The 17,219-nt window shown below is 49.0% G+C and overlaps 1 protein-coding gene across 4 annotated transcripts in view; it reads right to left on the reverse strand.

Annotated features, from left to right (window-relative positions):
* Positions 1-17,219, reverse strand: part of GGTA1 (glycoprotein alpha-galactosyltransferase 1 (inactive)) — a 57,043-nt gene that overhangs the window by 23,406 nt on the left and 16,418 nt on the right. For all 4 annotated transcript variants that reach the window (XM_041725020.1, XM_041725023.1, XM_041725021.1 and 1 more), the window contains exon 2: positions 5,101-5,215. Coding sequence is in view for 1 of the 4 variants with exons in the window: in XM_041725022.1 (XP_041580956.1) it covers positions 5,101-5,215 (115 nt within the window). In the remaining 3 variants the exon portion in view is untranslated. The remainder of the gene's footprint in view (positions 1-5,100; positions 5,216-17,219) is intronic.

Below are 17,219 nucleotides of genomic sequence, written 5' to 3' on the forward strand. Positions count from 1 at the left end.
AAAAAAAAAAAGGCTCCCCAGAAGATGCAAGTGGAACTTCCGTGATCAAGCCCAAACCCAAGACCCTGATACAACACCCTGTGTGTGTGCAGAGGAGGTGAAAATACTGCCATAAGCATCCAGGGCTTTACCAGCCCCACCTGCTGAGGCTCCAATGCCAATTGTTTACCAGTAGAAAAAACACAAAATGTTAAACAACCAAATTCTCGGGGTGGAGAACACTGACACACCAGGCAGAGCCCAAATCAGACACACCTCCCAATCCCCTTTCCAAATAGGTTTATAGTTTTTGAATTCCAGGAACTCAGGGGATCCCTGGGTGGCTAGGCCATTTGGCGCCTGCCTTCGGCCCAGGGTGTAATCCTGGAGACCCGGGATCAAGTCCCACGTTGGTCTCCCTGCATGGAGCCTACTTCTCCCTCTGCCTGTGTCTCTGCCTCTCTCTCTCTCTCTCTCTCTCTGTGTGTGTGTGTGTGTGTGTGTGTGTGTGTGTGTGTATGTCTCTAATGAATAAATAAATAAAATCTTAAAAAAAAAAAAAATTCCAGGAACTCCCATCAGAGGCAACTCTGGAAGCCCACTGCTTTCTGGATTTCACAGATCACTTAAACTCACTTACTTTTTGCTCCCAACAGCCATGACTCTTGCTGAAGAATTGACAACTGGAGGCTGCACAAGTGAGCCAATATTGTCCTACTGGACAAGTGTCCAGTAAGGCACTTGAAATGGGCGTATCCATGCTTCCTGGAATCTGGATCTAAATCCCCAGGGAAGGAAGGGTTGGCAGGGTGGCCAACAGATCTTTTAAAACACTTTAATTTTTCTCTCTGGACCTAAATGAGACATTTGGCAGTCAACACGGTCTAAAAGTCTTCTCTTCTGTTTCTGTCTCAGAGTTTTCAAAACAGTATAATTCTGAAAATTGGTGGTTGGTTCTCTTACCCACCAAGCAGGAAATGTGGGATTGCTTCTAAATTCCTCCATTTCAGGGGTAGAGTGCAGAACTGGGATCTGCTGAAAACTGACAGCCACGTGGGAGAGTGGGACTCCAGGTCACCTGGACACCACCTTCAGAAGATTCAGCCAAGCCCACCCAGTTCCACCAAATCCCCTCCGCCCACTATCTTCCAGGCCCTCTTGTCTCTTGTCACACTTGTATTGTTCCCTGAATTCATCCAACCCCATACATGGGGCAGCCCCTGGGCTCCTGGTAGAGCGTGGCCCTCTTAACGGTTCCCACATGAAGTGTCAGATAGATTTCTCCCCGTGGCCCATAAATTTTTCCCTACCCACCGCTATCCTGTCCCACACAGAACACACACAAACCCCATTCAGAGAATCTCGGAGTTCCACCCCACCTGGGCTAAGTCAAAGTATTCCTTTCAAACTGAATTCCCCCTCTGAAAGGAATTCTGGTCTGACCATGTTTTTTCCGTGTGTCAGGGGGAAAAGGTGAATGTCTCAGCTGAATAACAGAGCACTCAGAAGCCCTGGAAAAGCCATTATCTCAGAAGAACAGGAATTGGGTAGAGAAAACCAAACCTGAAGAATCCTCCTCTCTGCCTCTGATTCCTCCCTCAGCCCCGGGAACCCGGCCCCATCCTCCCCACCAGCCTTAGCTGCTTCTGTACTATTGCACTCAAGTCAAGACGCTCAAAAGGATAAGGTCAGGTAGTGACAAGTGTCACAAAGGCAAACAAAGCAGGGGAGGGGAACGGCAGGGGAGGGGAGGGTACAGGAACCAACTGGGTGTTCATGACCTTGGGCAAAACTCTGTTCAGTCCTCCACATCCTCCACTGTAATGTTTAGACGTGGCATTCCAGGTGTAACCTAGGCCAGCACTAAGATCCTGAAATCAGCGGCCCTGGACACCTGCCTCAGGCAAGTACTCTGAGCCTCGATTTAAATATATAAAATAGAGCTTTCAGCACCGTCCTCGTGGGTTCTCTGGAAAGAACCAAAGGAGACCATGTATAGGAAGCACATTGTACCCTGTGGTCAGTAAGTGCTCCACAGATGGCAGCCATCGGGATGATGATGCTTCTTCATGGGAGAGGTTCTGAAATTCATGGCTCTCAAATATAGCTGTGACTTTATCTGAGAGAGCGGTCTGGGTCCTCCAGGGTTGCATCACACAGAAGAGATGGAGTGAAACCCACCCCGACCCTGATCAGTGACCGTCATGAGAGCTCCTCTTCCCACTGCCCCCCAGCTCGGGACACAACTACTCAGTGCATTCGCCCCCAGTGCCTGGTGCTCATGGTGGGCAGGAGAGGAAGTGAGGTTCACACCTGAGGCAGACCTACAGGTGGCCCCCAGCTCCCACACAAAGCCAGCTTGGTAAACCGGAGTCACGAGTTTCTCTGGCCTCAGTCTCCCTGTCTGTGAAACAAGTTCTGATACTTCACCTTCCAGGAGAATCTTTCCTGATTGACCCAGGACATGGAAGAGAAATCAAACAGAAATCTCATCGTATGCGGGTGGCTCATGTAGACACAGGGAGCTCCTGCTGCCACCACCCAGGTGGATTATTTGAAGTGACAACAGAATGGTGGGGGCACAAACCAGCGTGCACTGAGCAGAGGCTCTCTTACCCAGAAGCTAATGAAGCCTAGGCATCCTGCCCCCTTGCAAACCTTGGCCTGATCTTCCGTTGGGGTGGGAGGTAGATCAGGAAGGCCCTTACGTTTGCTAGAAGCAAGGAGTGCTGCTCCCATCTGGGGAATCATTCCAGTCTTGAGGGCTGTCCTGGGGCTGCTGGTGGGGCCAATAAATTCACCCCACTCCCTGCAAGCTCACCTGGGTCCCAGTAACAACCTGCCCCAGGTAGACCATGTTCAGCACCCAGGAGCCTCCCATTTGGGTCCCAAGGGGCAAGGACGCGACTCAGATGCTGCTCTCTGTCCTGCCCAGGGGTCATGGCGATCCAGGCTTCACAGCCATCTCGTGCCACACCCCTCACCACCCCCCCAGGGTCCAAGAGCTGGGTCCTCGGAGGGAGAAACACCCAAAAGATCTACAGATGGAAAACCAACAATATTAAGTTGGGAAACTGGAAGAAACATTTCTAAACTCTTAGTAACAAAAAGAAATGTTGGTTAACTGTGCCAGGGGCCAAACGGATTCATTCTTTGTCTCAATCAAAAATGATACTACAGAACCATCATCAGATAAAGAGGCAGTCCGACACTCTGCGGCCTGAGGACGGCAGATGCATTAAGTAGCCAAATCATCCTAATCATCGTGATATTATTTTCACATCATTTTATTTGGATGTTAGGTCCTGGATTTAGTCCCACTGAAGTTATGTTGGTGTGTATTACTTGCTATGTTCTCTCTTCTCATATCCCAATCTTCACTTCTATGCTAATATTGGATTCACAACTCTGCATTCTTTTTCTTGAAGAGGGCCCTGAAAATGGAATAAGCTCCAGGCCCTCCCAACACTTGGATGCTCCCCAATTCAACTAGGCCAGGCTCTGGACCAAATGTTTCACCAGTAGCCTTTCAGCTACATCTCACAATTACCTTGTGAAGTCTCTCTAGCATCATCCCCATTTTAAAAGACAGGAAAATGGGGGCTCAGAAAGGCTAAGTAATTTGACAATGGCCACACAGCAAAAGTGGTGCAGATGGGGTTCAGGTCCAGGGAATGTCCACCCTTTTAACCACTCTCTTCTCAATAAGCATGAAAGCATATCCATGGACTAACCACCTGGGTCTCTGACACATCCTCTCATTTTGTCTCTCTTGATTATCACATGACCATCACTTAGGTCACAACTGCCCCAGAGCTGGTCACCCACAGGCCAGACTCACTGAAGGGCCAGCTTCTCCTTGGACCAGCTGGTGAGCATTGGCCACCATGTTGCCATTTCCAGGGGCCTTCTGTGTGCCATGGGACCCTCCTCGCCGACTCCACCTCATTCGTCCCTCATTGTGGTCAAAGTAGCAGCTTTTTATTTTTTTTTTTTAAGATTTTATTTATTTATTCATGAGATACTCAGAGAGAGAAGCAGAGGCAGAGATGCAGGCAGAGGGAGAAGCGGGCTCTCTGCAGGGAGGCCCTTTGGGACTTGATCCCAGGACCCCAGGATCATGTCCAGCTGAGGGCAGACGCACAATGGCTGAACCACCCAGATGACCCCAGAGTAGTAGCCATTTTTGTTTGTTTGTTTGTTTGTTTGTTTTTGAGTAGTAGCCATTTAGCTGAGGAACCAGATTTAGCACAGGCTGAGGTCACTGGGCTCCCACAGAGGGTGAGTTTGAAAATCAGACCCTCTGCCCACCAGATCAAGCTCTTCGAAGAGGATGGGGCTGGGGAGGGTTGGGGGGCACTTTATCCAATATCCCCCACTGAAATGAAGGGCGTTACAGGGAAACGCTCCCTACTGGAAGAAACATGGGACAACCTGTGGGGGGGAAAAGTGCATAGAAGCCTCTTTCCAGGGATGTTTTCCATTATGAGGGTCAGAGTAAACAGGCAGAGGAAACCAGTCAGGTCTCAAACTAAGCACACGACTAACTGTTGCTCCAGCCATCACAGACGGAACAACCTGTCCTCTGAAGTACCTCTTATGGTGCCTCTTCCTGAATCCCCTTCAGGAAATCTGAAGCCTGGATCCAGCCAGCTCTTCCTTGCCGCCTGGCCCAGGAGTCACCATGCCAGCGTTTTCCCAAGAGACATACGGTAAATGAAGTGTCTGCACTGCCCTGGGAGGGCTCTCTAGGTCCACCCGCGAGGCCAGCCCCGCACCCTCCTGCCTCTGTGTTGTCACCTGGAATCCTAGAGAGAAAACCCCAGCCGCAGCCCCTGACGGCCAGCCATGGCCCCCATGAGGTTCTGCCAAGAACAGGAGCAAAATAAAGCAGAACTTACAGTGAAGTCCCTGAGCCAACACCCCACCAGCTCCTGCTTCTAAAGCAGGGAGACCAGGACTTTGTCTCCCTCCAGAACTACTGGGGGCACCAGCAAGAGGTTAAGGGAAAGCCCGCTTCATCCCCCAGGTGGGTCCATGCCAGAGCCTGCTCCTGCTCCCACACAGCTCCCCCAGTGACCCCGACCAAGCCCAAGTAAATCATTTCAACATTTCACATACCTCATCATCTGCTTCTCTCCCCGCAGAGTAAAAGGCAAAACAACACAGTTCTATTGAGCTCCGCTCTACTGAAGGAGGCTGGGCTGGAGGAAGGGAAGGTGCTGCCCTCCAACTCCTGTCAAAAGAATAAACAGCTGTTTCAGGAAGAAGGGGGCAGAGAGATCCCACAGCAGCCAGGGGCTTTGTTCCTCGCTGGCCCTGGGAAATGGGCTGTTTATCAGGCCTGTTGACTCAGAGCTACATGCCAAGGCAGAGATGTTTCTCTTTGGGCCCACAAGCAGCCAGGCCTCCCTCACCAAACGAAACTACAGGCCCAAACTAGGCCTGGTGTTGGGGGAGGGGAGGCCACCACCCTTGAGAGGGACACACTGGCTGCCCACGTCACCCACTCCTTGGCAAAAATGGGAACTGTTCTGGGCCCAGACATCCCCAAGTGACTACTAGAAGGAACAGCCAATGGAGGAGTCAATTAAAAAAAAAAAAAAAAATGCAGGGTGGGTGGGAGAAGGGGAGAGAGTCCTCAAGACCCTTGTCAAAATGCTATCTAGATATTCCTTAAGGTGAAGCCTCCCCTCCACATCTTTTGAACTTCAGAAGTTGTTTTGTTTGAAGGGTACTTTTATAGAATGTTACCAGATCTCTCGCATGGAAACCCCGAGCTATAAGAACTTTAAAAGGTCACCAAGGCCCAACCCTGCTCTTTGGCTGAATAATGCTTAACCCTTCCCACACCCACCTCCTGCTCCTAAAGATAGAATTGTCCAGCTGGAAAGGACCTTAGAGCAGTGGATTTTCAAATGTCGAACAGCTAAAACTCTTAATGAGAAAAAAAAACACAGGAAGTCCTTCTCAGAACCCCACTACGCAAAACAGAGCACACAGAGTGCTTTGGCTGAAGCAGGGAAGTGCAGCTCAAAGCAACCCCCCACCCCCACCCCATCTCAGCCCTCCGGAGGGGCTCCACATGCCTCCTGGGTGGACAGTCTGGAAACCCCAGACTTAGGAGAGGGGATCAAAGTCCAGGGGCCCCGACAAGGGATGCCTAATCTTACAGCTGTTCTTAACAAAATTGCACACCCCTTCCCCTGGGCACATGAGCTGGTTGGCCATGGTGTTAGGGTCTGGAAGTCCCAACAACTTGCTTAAATCTAGGAAAGCTGAACAAAAGGTGTGCTTGCAACCCAGTCACCATGCTCTAGATCTGGACGCAAAAGAAAAATGTCTGTAAGCTCACCAAGAGACACGGACTGGAACATTTGTAACACAGCAAAAACTGGAAACAACCCCAAAGCCCATCATCAGAGCAGATCAGTCCTGTCCTAGAGTGGGACGCCATACATGACGATGAGAATGAGCCAGCTGCAGCAGCTAACAACAGCATGAGTGTCATGTATGTAATGTAGAGAGGAAGAAGCCCTGGATGAGTTCATTTATTTAAAAATCAGAAACAGGCAGAACCAATCTGTGGTGCTAGAACTCAGGATGGGAGTGGCTGAGACTCGGAAGGGGCCCAAAGGAGTTCCTGGGAGGTTGGTCATGTTGCTTCTTAGGCCGGGGAGTGGTTGCAAGGCACGTCCACTTTGTGAAAATTCATCACGAATGTGTCTTTTCCATGTGACTGTTAAGAACAAAAGTGAACAGAAAACTTTCTTCTGAAAGCTGCCTCCTCTTGGGCATTCTATCTTCTCCAGCCCCTGGCTCAAGGGCCAGAGGATTGTGGGCGGGCCCTACTTTTTCCTTCTTTTGGATTCCCCATCCCAATACCAAGCACCACCGAGCACATCACTAGGGGTCCAGGGATGATCTGTTGCATTAAATGATCCAGATGTCTGGAGCGATGGTCAATGTGAAATGGAAAGATAACAGAGGCTGGACACTAAGATAAACTGGTCCTTTTCGCAAGCAAGCACCTCTCACAGGTCACAGGGGTCTCCCACGTTACAATTTACAAAACAGCCTCTCTTGGTGATCCTCGGGATCACCTACAAAGTGGTCAGAACAGAGGGAGGCTCTGGGAGCCTCAGTGATTTATTTGCTCAAGGTCGCCGGCTGGTGAGTCTAATGCTGCTCCTCTTTCTTCCCTAGCTGCTTCCAGGGGACCATCTACAGGCCAGTTGAGTGACAGGCTCCTGGCTCCAGCCTGGTTAACCACAGCGGGACAGAGTATGCAAACCTGGAAAGCAGGCAATTCACCTAAGGATCTGACATGATTTTCCTCTATCCCTGACAGCACTGTCATGCTTAGACTCTCAAAGCAAAGGAGCACATACCTGTGGTCATTCCTTAGTTGAGAGGCAGAGAACCTAGCAAATGAGCCTCGGGTCATGTAGCTGTGCTGATCGAAGGAAGGAGGTAGACTCACAGGTAAGAGCTTGACACCTGGCCTGGCCAGGCTGCCTAATCTCATCATTCGTGGTCACTAGGGCCCTTCCAATCCTGGCAGTCCATGGATCTATGAGCTGGCAGCCAGTATTCAGCAGCTGTCCACAAGCCACACCTCAGGGCAAAGGATTGCAGGGCCTCAGAGTCATGGCCAAGGTGCCTGCAGCCCAGGTGTGGGAAGCCCTGCCTTGGTACCCAAGACCACTTCTGGCTGGGAAAAATGCAGGTCAATATCCCACCCTGATTACTTCTGCAGAGGTGTGAGGATTAAGTGTTCTTGACAAAGAACCCTACAGACAAAATGTTTGCAGGTTGTCAATATTTGTTTCATCCTAAATGTGTTGAGGGCAGTCACAAAAGACATTGTTGCTTGAGAATGATAGAATGAATTGGGTTACATGAAGTACATTCTCCTTCAACTTTGCTTAAGTGTCACCTCACTGGGGAGAAATTCTCAGATTTAAAATGACTTTCTTTTTGTAGGTTCCTTATTTATCTTTTTTTTTTTAAGATTTTTTATTTATTTATTCATGACAGAGAGAGAGAGAGATTGGCAGAGACACAGGCAGAGGGAGAAGCAGGCTCCACGAAGGGAACCCGACGTGGGACTCGATCCTGGGTGTCCAGGATCACACCCTAGGCCGAAGGCGGTGCTAAACCACTGGGCCACCGGGGCTGCCCCCCCCTTTTTTTTTTTAAAGAATTTGTTTATTTGACAGAGAGAGAGGGAGCACAAGCAGGCACTGCTGCAGAGGGAGAGGGAGAAGCAGACTCCCCACTGAGCAGGGAGCCTGGGATTATGACCTGAGCTAAAGGCAGATGCTTAACCAAAGGCAGATGCTTAACCAACTGAGCCACCCAGGCGACCCCTTATTTATCTTTGAAATATCTTTCTTCTTCTACCAGAATGTCAACTCTAGGGGCACATAGAGTTGTTTTTTTTTTTTTTTAATTTTTTATTTATTTATGATAGTCACAGAGAGAGAGAGAGGCAGAGACACAAGCGGAGGGAGAAGCAGGCTCCATGCACCGGGAGCCTGATGTGGGATTCGATCCCGGGTCTCCAGGATCGCGCCCTGGGCCAAAGGCAGGCGCCAAACCGCTGCGCCACCCAGGGATCCCACATAGAGTTGTTTTGTACCCTACCTGTTTTGTACATTTTGTACTAAAGTGAACATGCTTATTACATCTACTGATGCTCTGTGCATCTTCATAGGTTACAACACATGTCTAGAACAATGTGTGGCAACTACACATTCAATAAATGTTAACTATTTAAAACACGGATGGCAAAGTTAAGAACAACAGTAGAAGTGAGCAGTGGGACGAAGTGAACAAGGCAAAGATGAGTGTAGTCCATGCTGCTCTAGGTGTGAACCCTGGGGTGTGCAGTGTGGGCTCAGGATGAGTGCACAAGGAGTCCAGCGAAGCAGACGCTCACCAATGCTTGCAAGCTCTCCTCTGGGCTGGTGCACAGGTTTCTGGGTGAAGGAGGGGAGTGAAATAGTATTGCTGATACTAAAGAATCAATGTAAGGGCCAGGAGTGGGGGGAGCTGGTGAGCTCTGTCCTAGATGCATTGAGTTTAAAGAACCTGCTAGAGCCAGCTCAGCAGCGGCATCCTAGAGAGAGTGAGGCCGGGAGGAGTCCCATTTAGGAGTTGCCAGCATGCAGGCAAGAGCAGGCAGGTCTGCTGGGTGCTGAAGCAGAGGAAGCACAGAAGTCAAAGCAGGGCATCCCTAACAGGCACCGCCCTGAAACCAGTGGGGCACCTCTAAGAGGAAGCAGGGAGCCAGGAACAAAAGGAATAGTGAAAGCCGGAAAAGATCCAGTGCCAATACAGCAATGTGAGGGCTGCTTGCTGAATCCAGTGAGGCCATTTGGAGTCCCAGTTGGGGGCCATGCTCTCCTCTGACCACCTCTGTGCCCTCTGGCCTCTGGAAGAGAAGAGAAGGCCACAAACATGTTTCTGGGCAAGGTTGCTGGTATCTTGATAATCCCAAGGAGTGCCAGGCATGGAGGTGTGGCAGCAGACAGAGGTTCTGTTCCTGGCTCTGCATCTGACTTCAGGCAAATCCCTGCATGTGTGGGGTTGTTTTCCACACTACCCACCTTGTCCCTCCAACCCCCCACCTCTTGGCAGATGAAAAGCTTGATCTAGCATCTCCTACTCTGCACTGCATCCCAGCTTGAGGGGTCAACGGTACCCCTCAAGCCCAGCCACAGACTCTGACTGCAGACCCCTGTAGAAGAGCAGCTGGTGCTTTCAGACCCTAGGCCACAATGAGGGTCCCAAGACCAGAGACAGAAGGGGAGGTCCCAGCCTTTGGACGGAGGAAGAGCATGCTGGGCAGGGGATCAGAGCCAACAGGTATGCCTCACCCAAGGCTTTATCTGGCTGAGATCAGAACCACTGAGAGGCAAGTTCTATGCAGTCACAGTGGGAAGCCCTGGAACCAGCAAGAGAACATTACATGTGGAGAGAAAGGAAGGTTTCCAGGCTGTTCTTCCTCTCAGAGGCAGAGCCTGTCTCTCGCAGGGCCCACTGCCAGGCCCAGTCTTGTCACCCTTGTGTGTTCCTTTGGCTGGCCAACGTCTGCCAGATGACACGAGAGCAGTAAACAAGTCACTCTCATTTGCAGAAGTTCAAGTCCCTTGGCTTTCATGCCACTGGCAACCTGTCAACTCTCCCAGCATCTCGATAGCCAGCCTCCCTTCCAAAGGTGTTCCCCATTTACAGCATCCATGCCAGACAGCCTCTGCTTGAAGGGTTCTAGAGATGGAGAACTGTTTCATCTCTAGAACTTTCTCCTTTTTTTAAAGATTTTACTTATTTGAGAGAGAGCATGAGCAGGGGAAAGGGCAGGGGGAGAGGGAGAAGTGGGATCCCTGCTGAGCAGGGAGCCAGATGCAGGGCTCAATCCCAGGACCCTGGGTTCATGATCTAGCCAAAGGCAGATGCTTAACCAACTGAGCCACCCAGGAGCCCCATCTCTAGACTTTCCTGATTGTTTAAGGCACATCTTTTCAGTATAGAACTGACTTCTGCTTCCTAGAACATCATTAATAACAATAAAGGCTATCATTCATTTGCATACACAATTTAATTGGAACCTTACTACAAATCAATGAAAATACTCTTCATTTCCCAGACAGGGAACCGATGCTCAGAGAGTCAGTAACATAGACAAGATCACACAGCCGATAAGCTCTACCTGGCCACGTAGACATGCCTTCCCCACCCAACCTGACAGTTCCTCAGAGACAAGGCCCCCTACTCCTTCCCCTTAAAGCAAAACCCCATCTTCCCTGCCACACTTCAGGAAGGCTGTGCCCACCAGCATTTATTCCAGCAATACATATTTGGAGGGCATTTCCTCAGGACCTGGGACTGCATCAGGATGGGGTGGGGACAGAGGGAATGCAAAGAATCAGACCCACAGCCTGCACTTTTCAAGTCCAAGTCTGGTGAGAGGGACACGTGCCCCTCGAAACGCCAAATGCTGTTTAGAGAGGTCAGCTATAGCTATCAGGCTACCCAGGCTGGCCTGAGCAAGGGTCCCTTGGCAGAAGTCAGCACTTCTAACTACAGGATCAGTCTCCTGTTCCTTTGTTTCTTTCATACCATCCTCCTATTATTGTTACTTGTGCTTTGCCTTTCTACAAGCCTTTGCCTGGTGTTGGTGAGAAAGGTCTGTAAACTCAGGTGGACATACTAACTGCTTGACCTAGGGCAGTTCTGGTTTACATCTGTTGTGAGGCAGTTAATAGGTTAATGTTCCTGTGCCCCCTTTCACTTTCAAAGGTGTGCCAGTCTGGAGGATAAATCCTAGGGTCACTCTATGTAAAAAAGGTTCAACAAAATAGAGTTCAGTGAAGTCCTCTTCAAGATCCCTTCCAGTTAGAATCCAAGGCTTGTGCCACCACCTGCTGGTCCCTTAGGATCCCCCTCTCCAGGGTGCAGAGTCTTGCCTAGAGCTGCTCAGAGGTGGTACAAGCCCAACTCCTCCAGATGGGTATCTGCTCCACCCCTGCCCTCCACCTGTCCTGCTTGGTGCCTCGGCTGCTTCCTCTTTGCAGGCTAGGAGGTATTCAAAAACTAAGAATTTACTGCAAAATCCTGAAGAAACAAATCTTGTTTCTCTCCCCACTCCACCCCCACCCCAACTAGGTTTTCCTAGGTCTCCTGTAATAAATTGACTTGAGACTTTCAAAAACTAATCTCTACAGACAAGGTTCTAGGAATCCTAGCCATAAGCTAAAAAAAGCAAAACAACTCTTAATTGAGATAGCAAGAAAAAGCAGATGGCTTTTTCTTCTCCTGTTCTTGGAATGAGGCAGGCCTGGATTCATATCCCAGTCCTATCCACTTACTTGCTGTTTTGACCCTAGAGAAGGCACTCCACACTCTATGAGCCTCAGTTAACCTATCTGTAAAGATAATACTTCCTTACTCCTTGAGCTATTAAAAGGATGAACAATAGTATCTGTAATGCTTCCAGTCCCTTACAAGTACTTAGGAAAAAGGAACTGGCATTATCTTCACTGATGTCTAAGAGACAAGCACAGTTTCCAACCTCATCATAGTGGCAGGAGGCAGCATGGCACAGAGGTTAAAGCAAGCATTGGAGTGAGGCAGGCATTGACTAAATGTGTGACCTTGAGCAAATCACATGAGCTTTCTGAGACTTGGTTTTTCTACTCTGTAAAATGAGAGTAACAACGCCTTTCTCTTCAACCATGGTGGAGGAGATGCTTGGCACAGGGCCTGATGTTGGAAAAAGTACCCAATGTCAGCTACATAATTCCTAGTCATGATTATTCTAGAACTCTCCATCTCACAGGCTCTGGGATCACCCGTTCTGTGTTCTCCATGAGTCCACCATGTTCCAGGGTCCTAAAAACAACCAGTCCTTCCTTTGGATGAGGCATTTTCATATCTTCCATCTGCTGGAGCCTCCCTAGCCTGTGAGGCAGGGTGAGTGCTACTCTGTCCACCAGCAGAGGAATCTGGTGACTTGCACAGGGTGACTCAATTTGGACGAGAAGCTGTGTTTGGATTGAGCCAAGAATTTCTCCAGCCTGTTTCTGCCCCATAGGAAGTCTGAAAGTCACTGATTCACTCAATGTTAAAGGGAATTATGTATTCACTTAAATATGTACTGACTTAGTGTCAATATTGGCACCAATATTGGTGCCAGGCACTGCTCAGCCCACTAGATCTATAAGGATTAGCCAAGATGGCTAGCCTCTCTCTCTCATGTAACTCTGATGAGAAGCTGAGTCCAGAATCCCAACTATCATGTCACCAAATGCATCCTGTGACTGACGTGAATGTCATGAGACAGAAAAAACAAAGGACCCCCCCAACATTCAGTCACTCCCTTACTCTGAGCTCCCCGGATTTCTGGAGGAATCCGACAGCAATCTCACATGCCACTTGCCCATGTGGCTGTAGGAATATATCCTTACTACCCAAACTCACTCTACTCTCAAGCATGCCCCCCATCTTCTGAGCTACTTCATTTTGTACATGAGAACACTAAGGCCCTAAGGAATGAAAACGACTGATCCAGGGCCACCTGACAATAATATGAGGAGACCACGGCTGCTGCCCAGGTGTCTGGCAACTCTCCAAGACAGGATGCCTCTTAACCACAGCACAAGGAAGTCAAAGAGCTCAGGGAGGGGCTGGAGGCTGCAGCCAACGGTCCTCTTCCCAAGTTTCCTTATTTATGGCCAAGAAAATTCCAGAAGCCTCTGTCAGGGATGGCCACATCACTGTCTTTTCCTTCCCCTGACACTGTTCTTGAATGATTTGGGGATGCCATGGCAAGCTTTCTGACGTGGGCACAGAAGTGTCACTGGGAAACGGTGAGCATGGATGGGCTGAAGCTAAGAGAGGTATCCAACTCAGAAAAAACATCCTCACTCAAGCATAAACATAAAACAGCTCAGAAATGAGCTGGGATGCCTGGGTGGCTCAGTGGTTGAGTGTCTGCCTTTGGCTCAGGACGTGATCCTGGGTCCCAGGATCGAGTCCTGCATGGGCTCCTTATAGGGAGCCTGTATCTCCCTCTCCCATGTCTCTGCCTCTCTCTCTGTCTCTCTCTGTGTGTCTCTGTCTTCCATGAATAAATAGAATAATAAAAAAAAAAAAACATCAGAAATGGAGCAAAAACACTTAACACAAGCTCCACTAAGGACACATCACATGAGTCTGTTAAGAAAAACCTAACATGAAAGCCCCAATTCAACCCTGTTGTCTTTGCCTTGGCCACAAGCTTAGGGCCTCTAGCTCTTGGGAGGTTTCACCTGCCCTCTTCATAGCCACGTTCTTCACCAAGCTTCTGCTTCTGTTCACCCCCGAGGTGCCAAGGTATGTGTTTCTCTGTTCTGCTTAGCGCCTGGGACTGAGAAGTGACTTTGGGGTTTTTTCTCTGGGTGTGGCTTCCTAGCATTCACAAAGGAAAGCCCACAGGCTGCTCTATCTGCATGACCCAGGCTGCTCACCTTAGCTAGCACAGCAGAAAATATATCCCATGGAGATATATTCCATCAACTAGTTCTAGCTCTCCCCATTCTCACTGTAGGATTTCATCTCCTGGTCCCCTTGGTGGTGGAGGACTAGTGACTAGACTAGTCTGTCCAAAACAAGAGTGAGCTACTCAACTGCTAGGGGAAGACCCCCTGGGACTCTCTTTTCTCAGTGCCCTGGAGTACATTCCAGAAGGTAAGTTCTAGCAGCCTGGCTCCTTGAGTGAGGGGCACAGCCAGCAGTTGAACCAGGATGTGCATATTAATTAGAATAGAAAATAAATCTTTATGGGTTTGGACCCTAGCATCTAGGGGCTGTTTGTTGTTGCAAGGTAACCTACTCCATCTTGATACACTGCCCACCTCACACAGAGTAGGAGATTCTCTAGGGATTCGTCTTCCCTCTTCCCCGTCCACCATCACCCTTCTCATCACCAAGAGTCTTGCATGAACAGAGGTAAGTAGAATGGAGGCAAGAACATATCTCTGATGTCCTGGAGAAATTTTCTCCTTAAGTCCCAAAGATGGGTGAACATTCAGCTACATCTCAAAAGAACGAGAAGGAAGTTGAGTGTGTGGTTGTCTACAGACGTTCTTTCCTATGAAGTAAGAAGCGAGATCACCTGATAAGAGCAAGGGAGAGTGCAGTCTGAGAGCCCCCAGGTTAGCAGGAGATGCCAGGGACAAGGGGTGGAGAAACACTGACCAGGATAAAAACGCAGGGTGGCCTAACAACACGGGAAGCTTCCTGGGGTTAAACTGGGCCAGCCACACAGTCCCATTCATCAGCCCAGAGACAGTGACAGAGATGGAAATGGGTCAGATTCACTGAACCTCGGGACTGACGGGCCAGACGGTGGGCCAGAAAGATGAGAAGGGGGTTTTGCTTCAAGCCATAAAGGTCATGTGATTTAACCAATTGGCCAGATGAAGCGAGGAGGTAGGTGGAGCTCACAGCACCCAGAACAGGAGATTCTGCTGTTACCCCACTTTACAGAGAAGGAAATAGGGACTCAGAGACAGGATATCTCTTGCCCAGCTCCGACAGTTAAGGGTCAGAGCCAGAACTATCGGAGCCTGGCCAGCCCAAAAGCTTAGCCGCTACCTGGTACTCTTTCAGCCAGAAGCCATGTCACTCCCTCTGAGCAACCCTTGGCCCTTTATCAGACTTTTCTTCTACACCTTAACTTCTCCTTTTAATTATTATCTCATATGTACAGTCTCCCAAAGCAGATAGTGAATTCCTGAAGAGCAGGCATCAGTATTTTATATAAAAATTAATAATAGGAGTAGTAGCAGCAAATGTTACTTTTTATGAATGCACAGCATGCCAGGCTGTGTTCTAAGCACTTTACACTCATTAATCAATTCTCACTAAACTCTGTGAAACTCGTTCTGTAATCACCCCCATTTTGCAGATGCGGAAACATTTCCATTTGGGTGAGCTGAAATGCAACCCCTGATATTACTATTTTAATAACTATAGTTCAATTTGAGTCATTTTTTCTATAATCTCATTTATTTCATATTTTATATATTTTTGTAATATTTTACTTATTCATGAAAAAGACAGAGAGACGCAGAGACATAGGCAGAGGCAGAAGCAGGCTCCCTGCAGGGAGTCCAATGTGGGACTAGATCCCAGGACCCCAGATTCACAACCTGAGTCGAAGGCAGATGCTCAACCACTGAGCCATCCAGGTGCCCCTATTTTTTATATTTTAAAACACTCTCAGAAGGATCTATGGGCCCTTCCGGGTGCCAAAGGAGTTCACAGTGGAGGCAGGTGCCAAGATTCCAGAGGTCTGATTCTGTCCCCCTTCAATCCCACAGAACCTTCTGGCTGGCAGAGGGTAAGCAGGGTAAGGGACCCTATACCATCTTCATGCGAGGGCTGGGAATGAATACTAGCTACTTTAACCCATCCGTACATCATAAATACATAAGTATCATAAATACTTTGATTTCAGCAGTATGAGCCCACATATAACATTCCTCATAAAAAACAAGTCACTTGTTTCCCCAATTAAATAATTTTTAAAGTCCAGTGTGTCCAGTGTGCTCATTAGGAAAGCATCTGAGTTGTGGATCACAAATTGGAATAACAGGAGGGTTTGTAGCAGCTGCCTCTGGATATAATGTGGGCGGATCCCCAGCCCCAGCTAAGGATCCTTGAGGGCAGACTAACTGGCCATCCCCCACTAGACTTGCTTTCTTAGCATCTGTGCACTGGCTCAGTCTAAATAAGTAGCACTAACACGACAGCCTATCCTATATATGCTGAACTTTTAAAAAGTAAATTTCAGGCATCTAAACAGACACACTGAATCATCAACGAGGTAGAGCTCTCCAGGTTTCAGATAATTTTAGAAAATTACCAGACTTAGGGTTAAGGCAGCTGGGGCCAGTGCTCCCAGCCCAGACCAGATAGCTGTCCCGCCTTGGCAGCTGGCCAGTGCTGAGGGCTGAACCTCAGGACACCCAGTGCCACTCTTGGCACCACTCCCGTGGGCTATATGACCTTCCATAAGTTGCTGGCTAATTTTTTATCCTCCAAATATGGGGTGTGTACCAGATTCAATGGGTCAATCAAGAATCACCCACACACACACACACACCTAGGGCTATAGGGAATGGAGAAATTATACAGGCTCCCTAAGGAGCTTATATTCTAGTAGGGGAGCCAAGCCTTTCCTCTGTAGGCCTTCCCTACAGAAGAAAGCAGTCAGTGCAAGTGGAGATGGAAGCACTGTGTTCTGTTCTGGGGCCACAGAGGAAGGAGGACGCCATCCTGCAGAGGGCTGTGTGGCCAGGTTTCAAAGAGGAAGGGGCTACATTTGAACCTGGCTTCAAACGGTGAGTGGGTGGGGAAGAGTGCTCTCGAGTTGAAGGACAAGCATTTGCAAATGCAGAGGGATAGAATGGGGGCACCCCACTGAACCCAGTGTGGACTGTGGAGCAAGGAATCCAGTCCTGGTCTCTCCCCACATCTACTGCTTTGGAGTCCAGAAGAGCCCCTGGAACCTGTATTTTTAACAAGCTCCCTAAGTGATTCCAACATGCAGGCAGTAAGTGCTATGTGTTGGGAAAAAAAAGTTAATGAATGAGTACAAAAAACGAACTTAACCTCAGACAAGTCCCTTCCTCTCTCAAAATGTCTTCTCTTCTTTAAAATAAACACACTGGTGGATGCCCAGGTGG

The sequence above is a fragment of the Vulpes lagopus genome, chromosome 12 (genome assembly GCF_018345385.1).
Source record: "Vulpes lagopus strain Blue_001 chromosome 12, ASM1834538v1, whole genome shotgun sequence".
NCBI lineage: Eukaryota > Metazoa > Chordata > Mammalia > Carnivora > Canidae > Vulpes > Vulpes lagopus.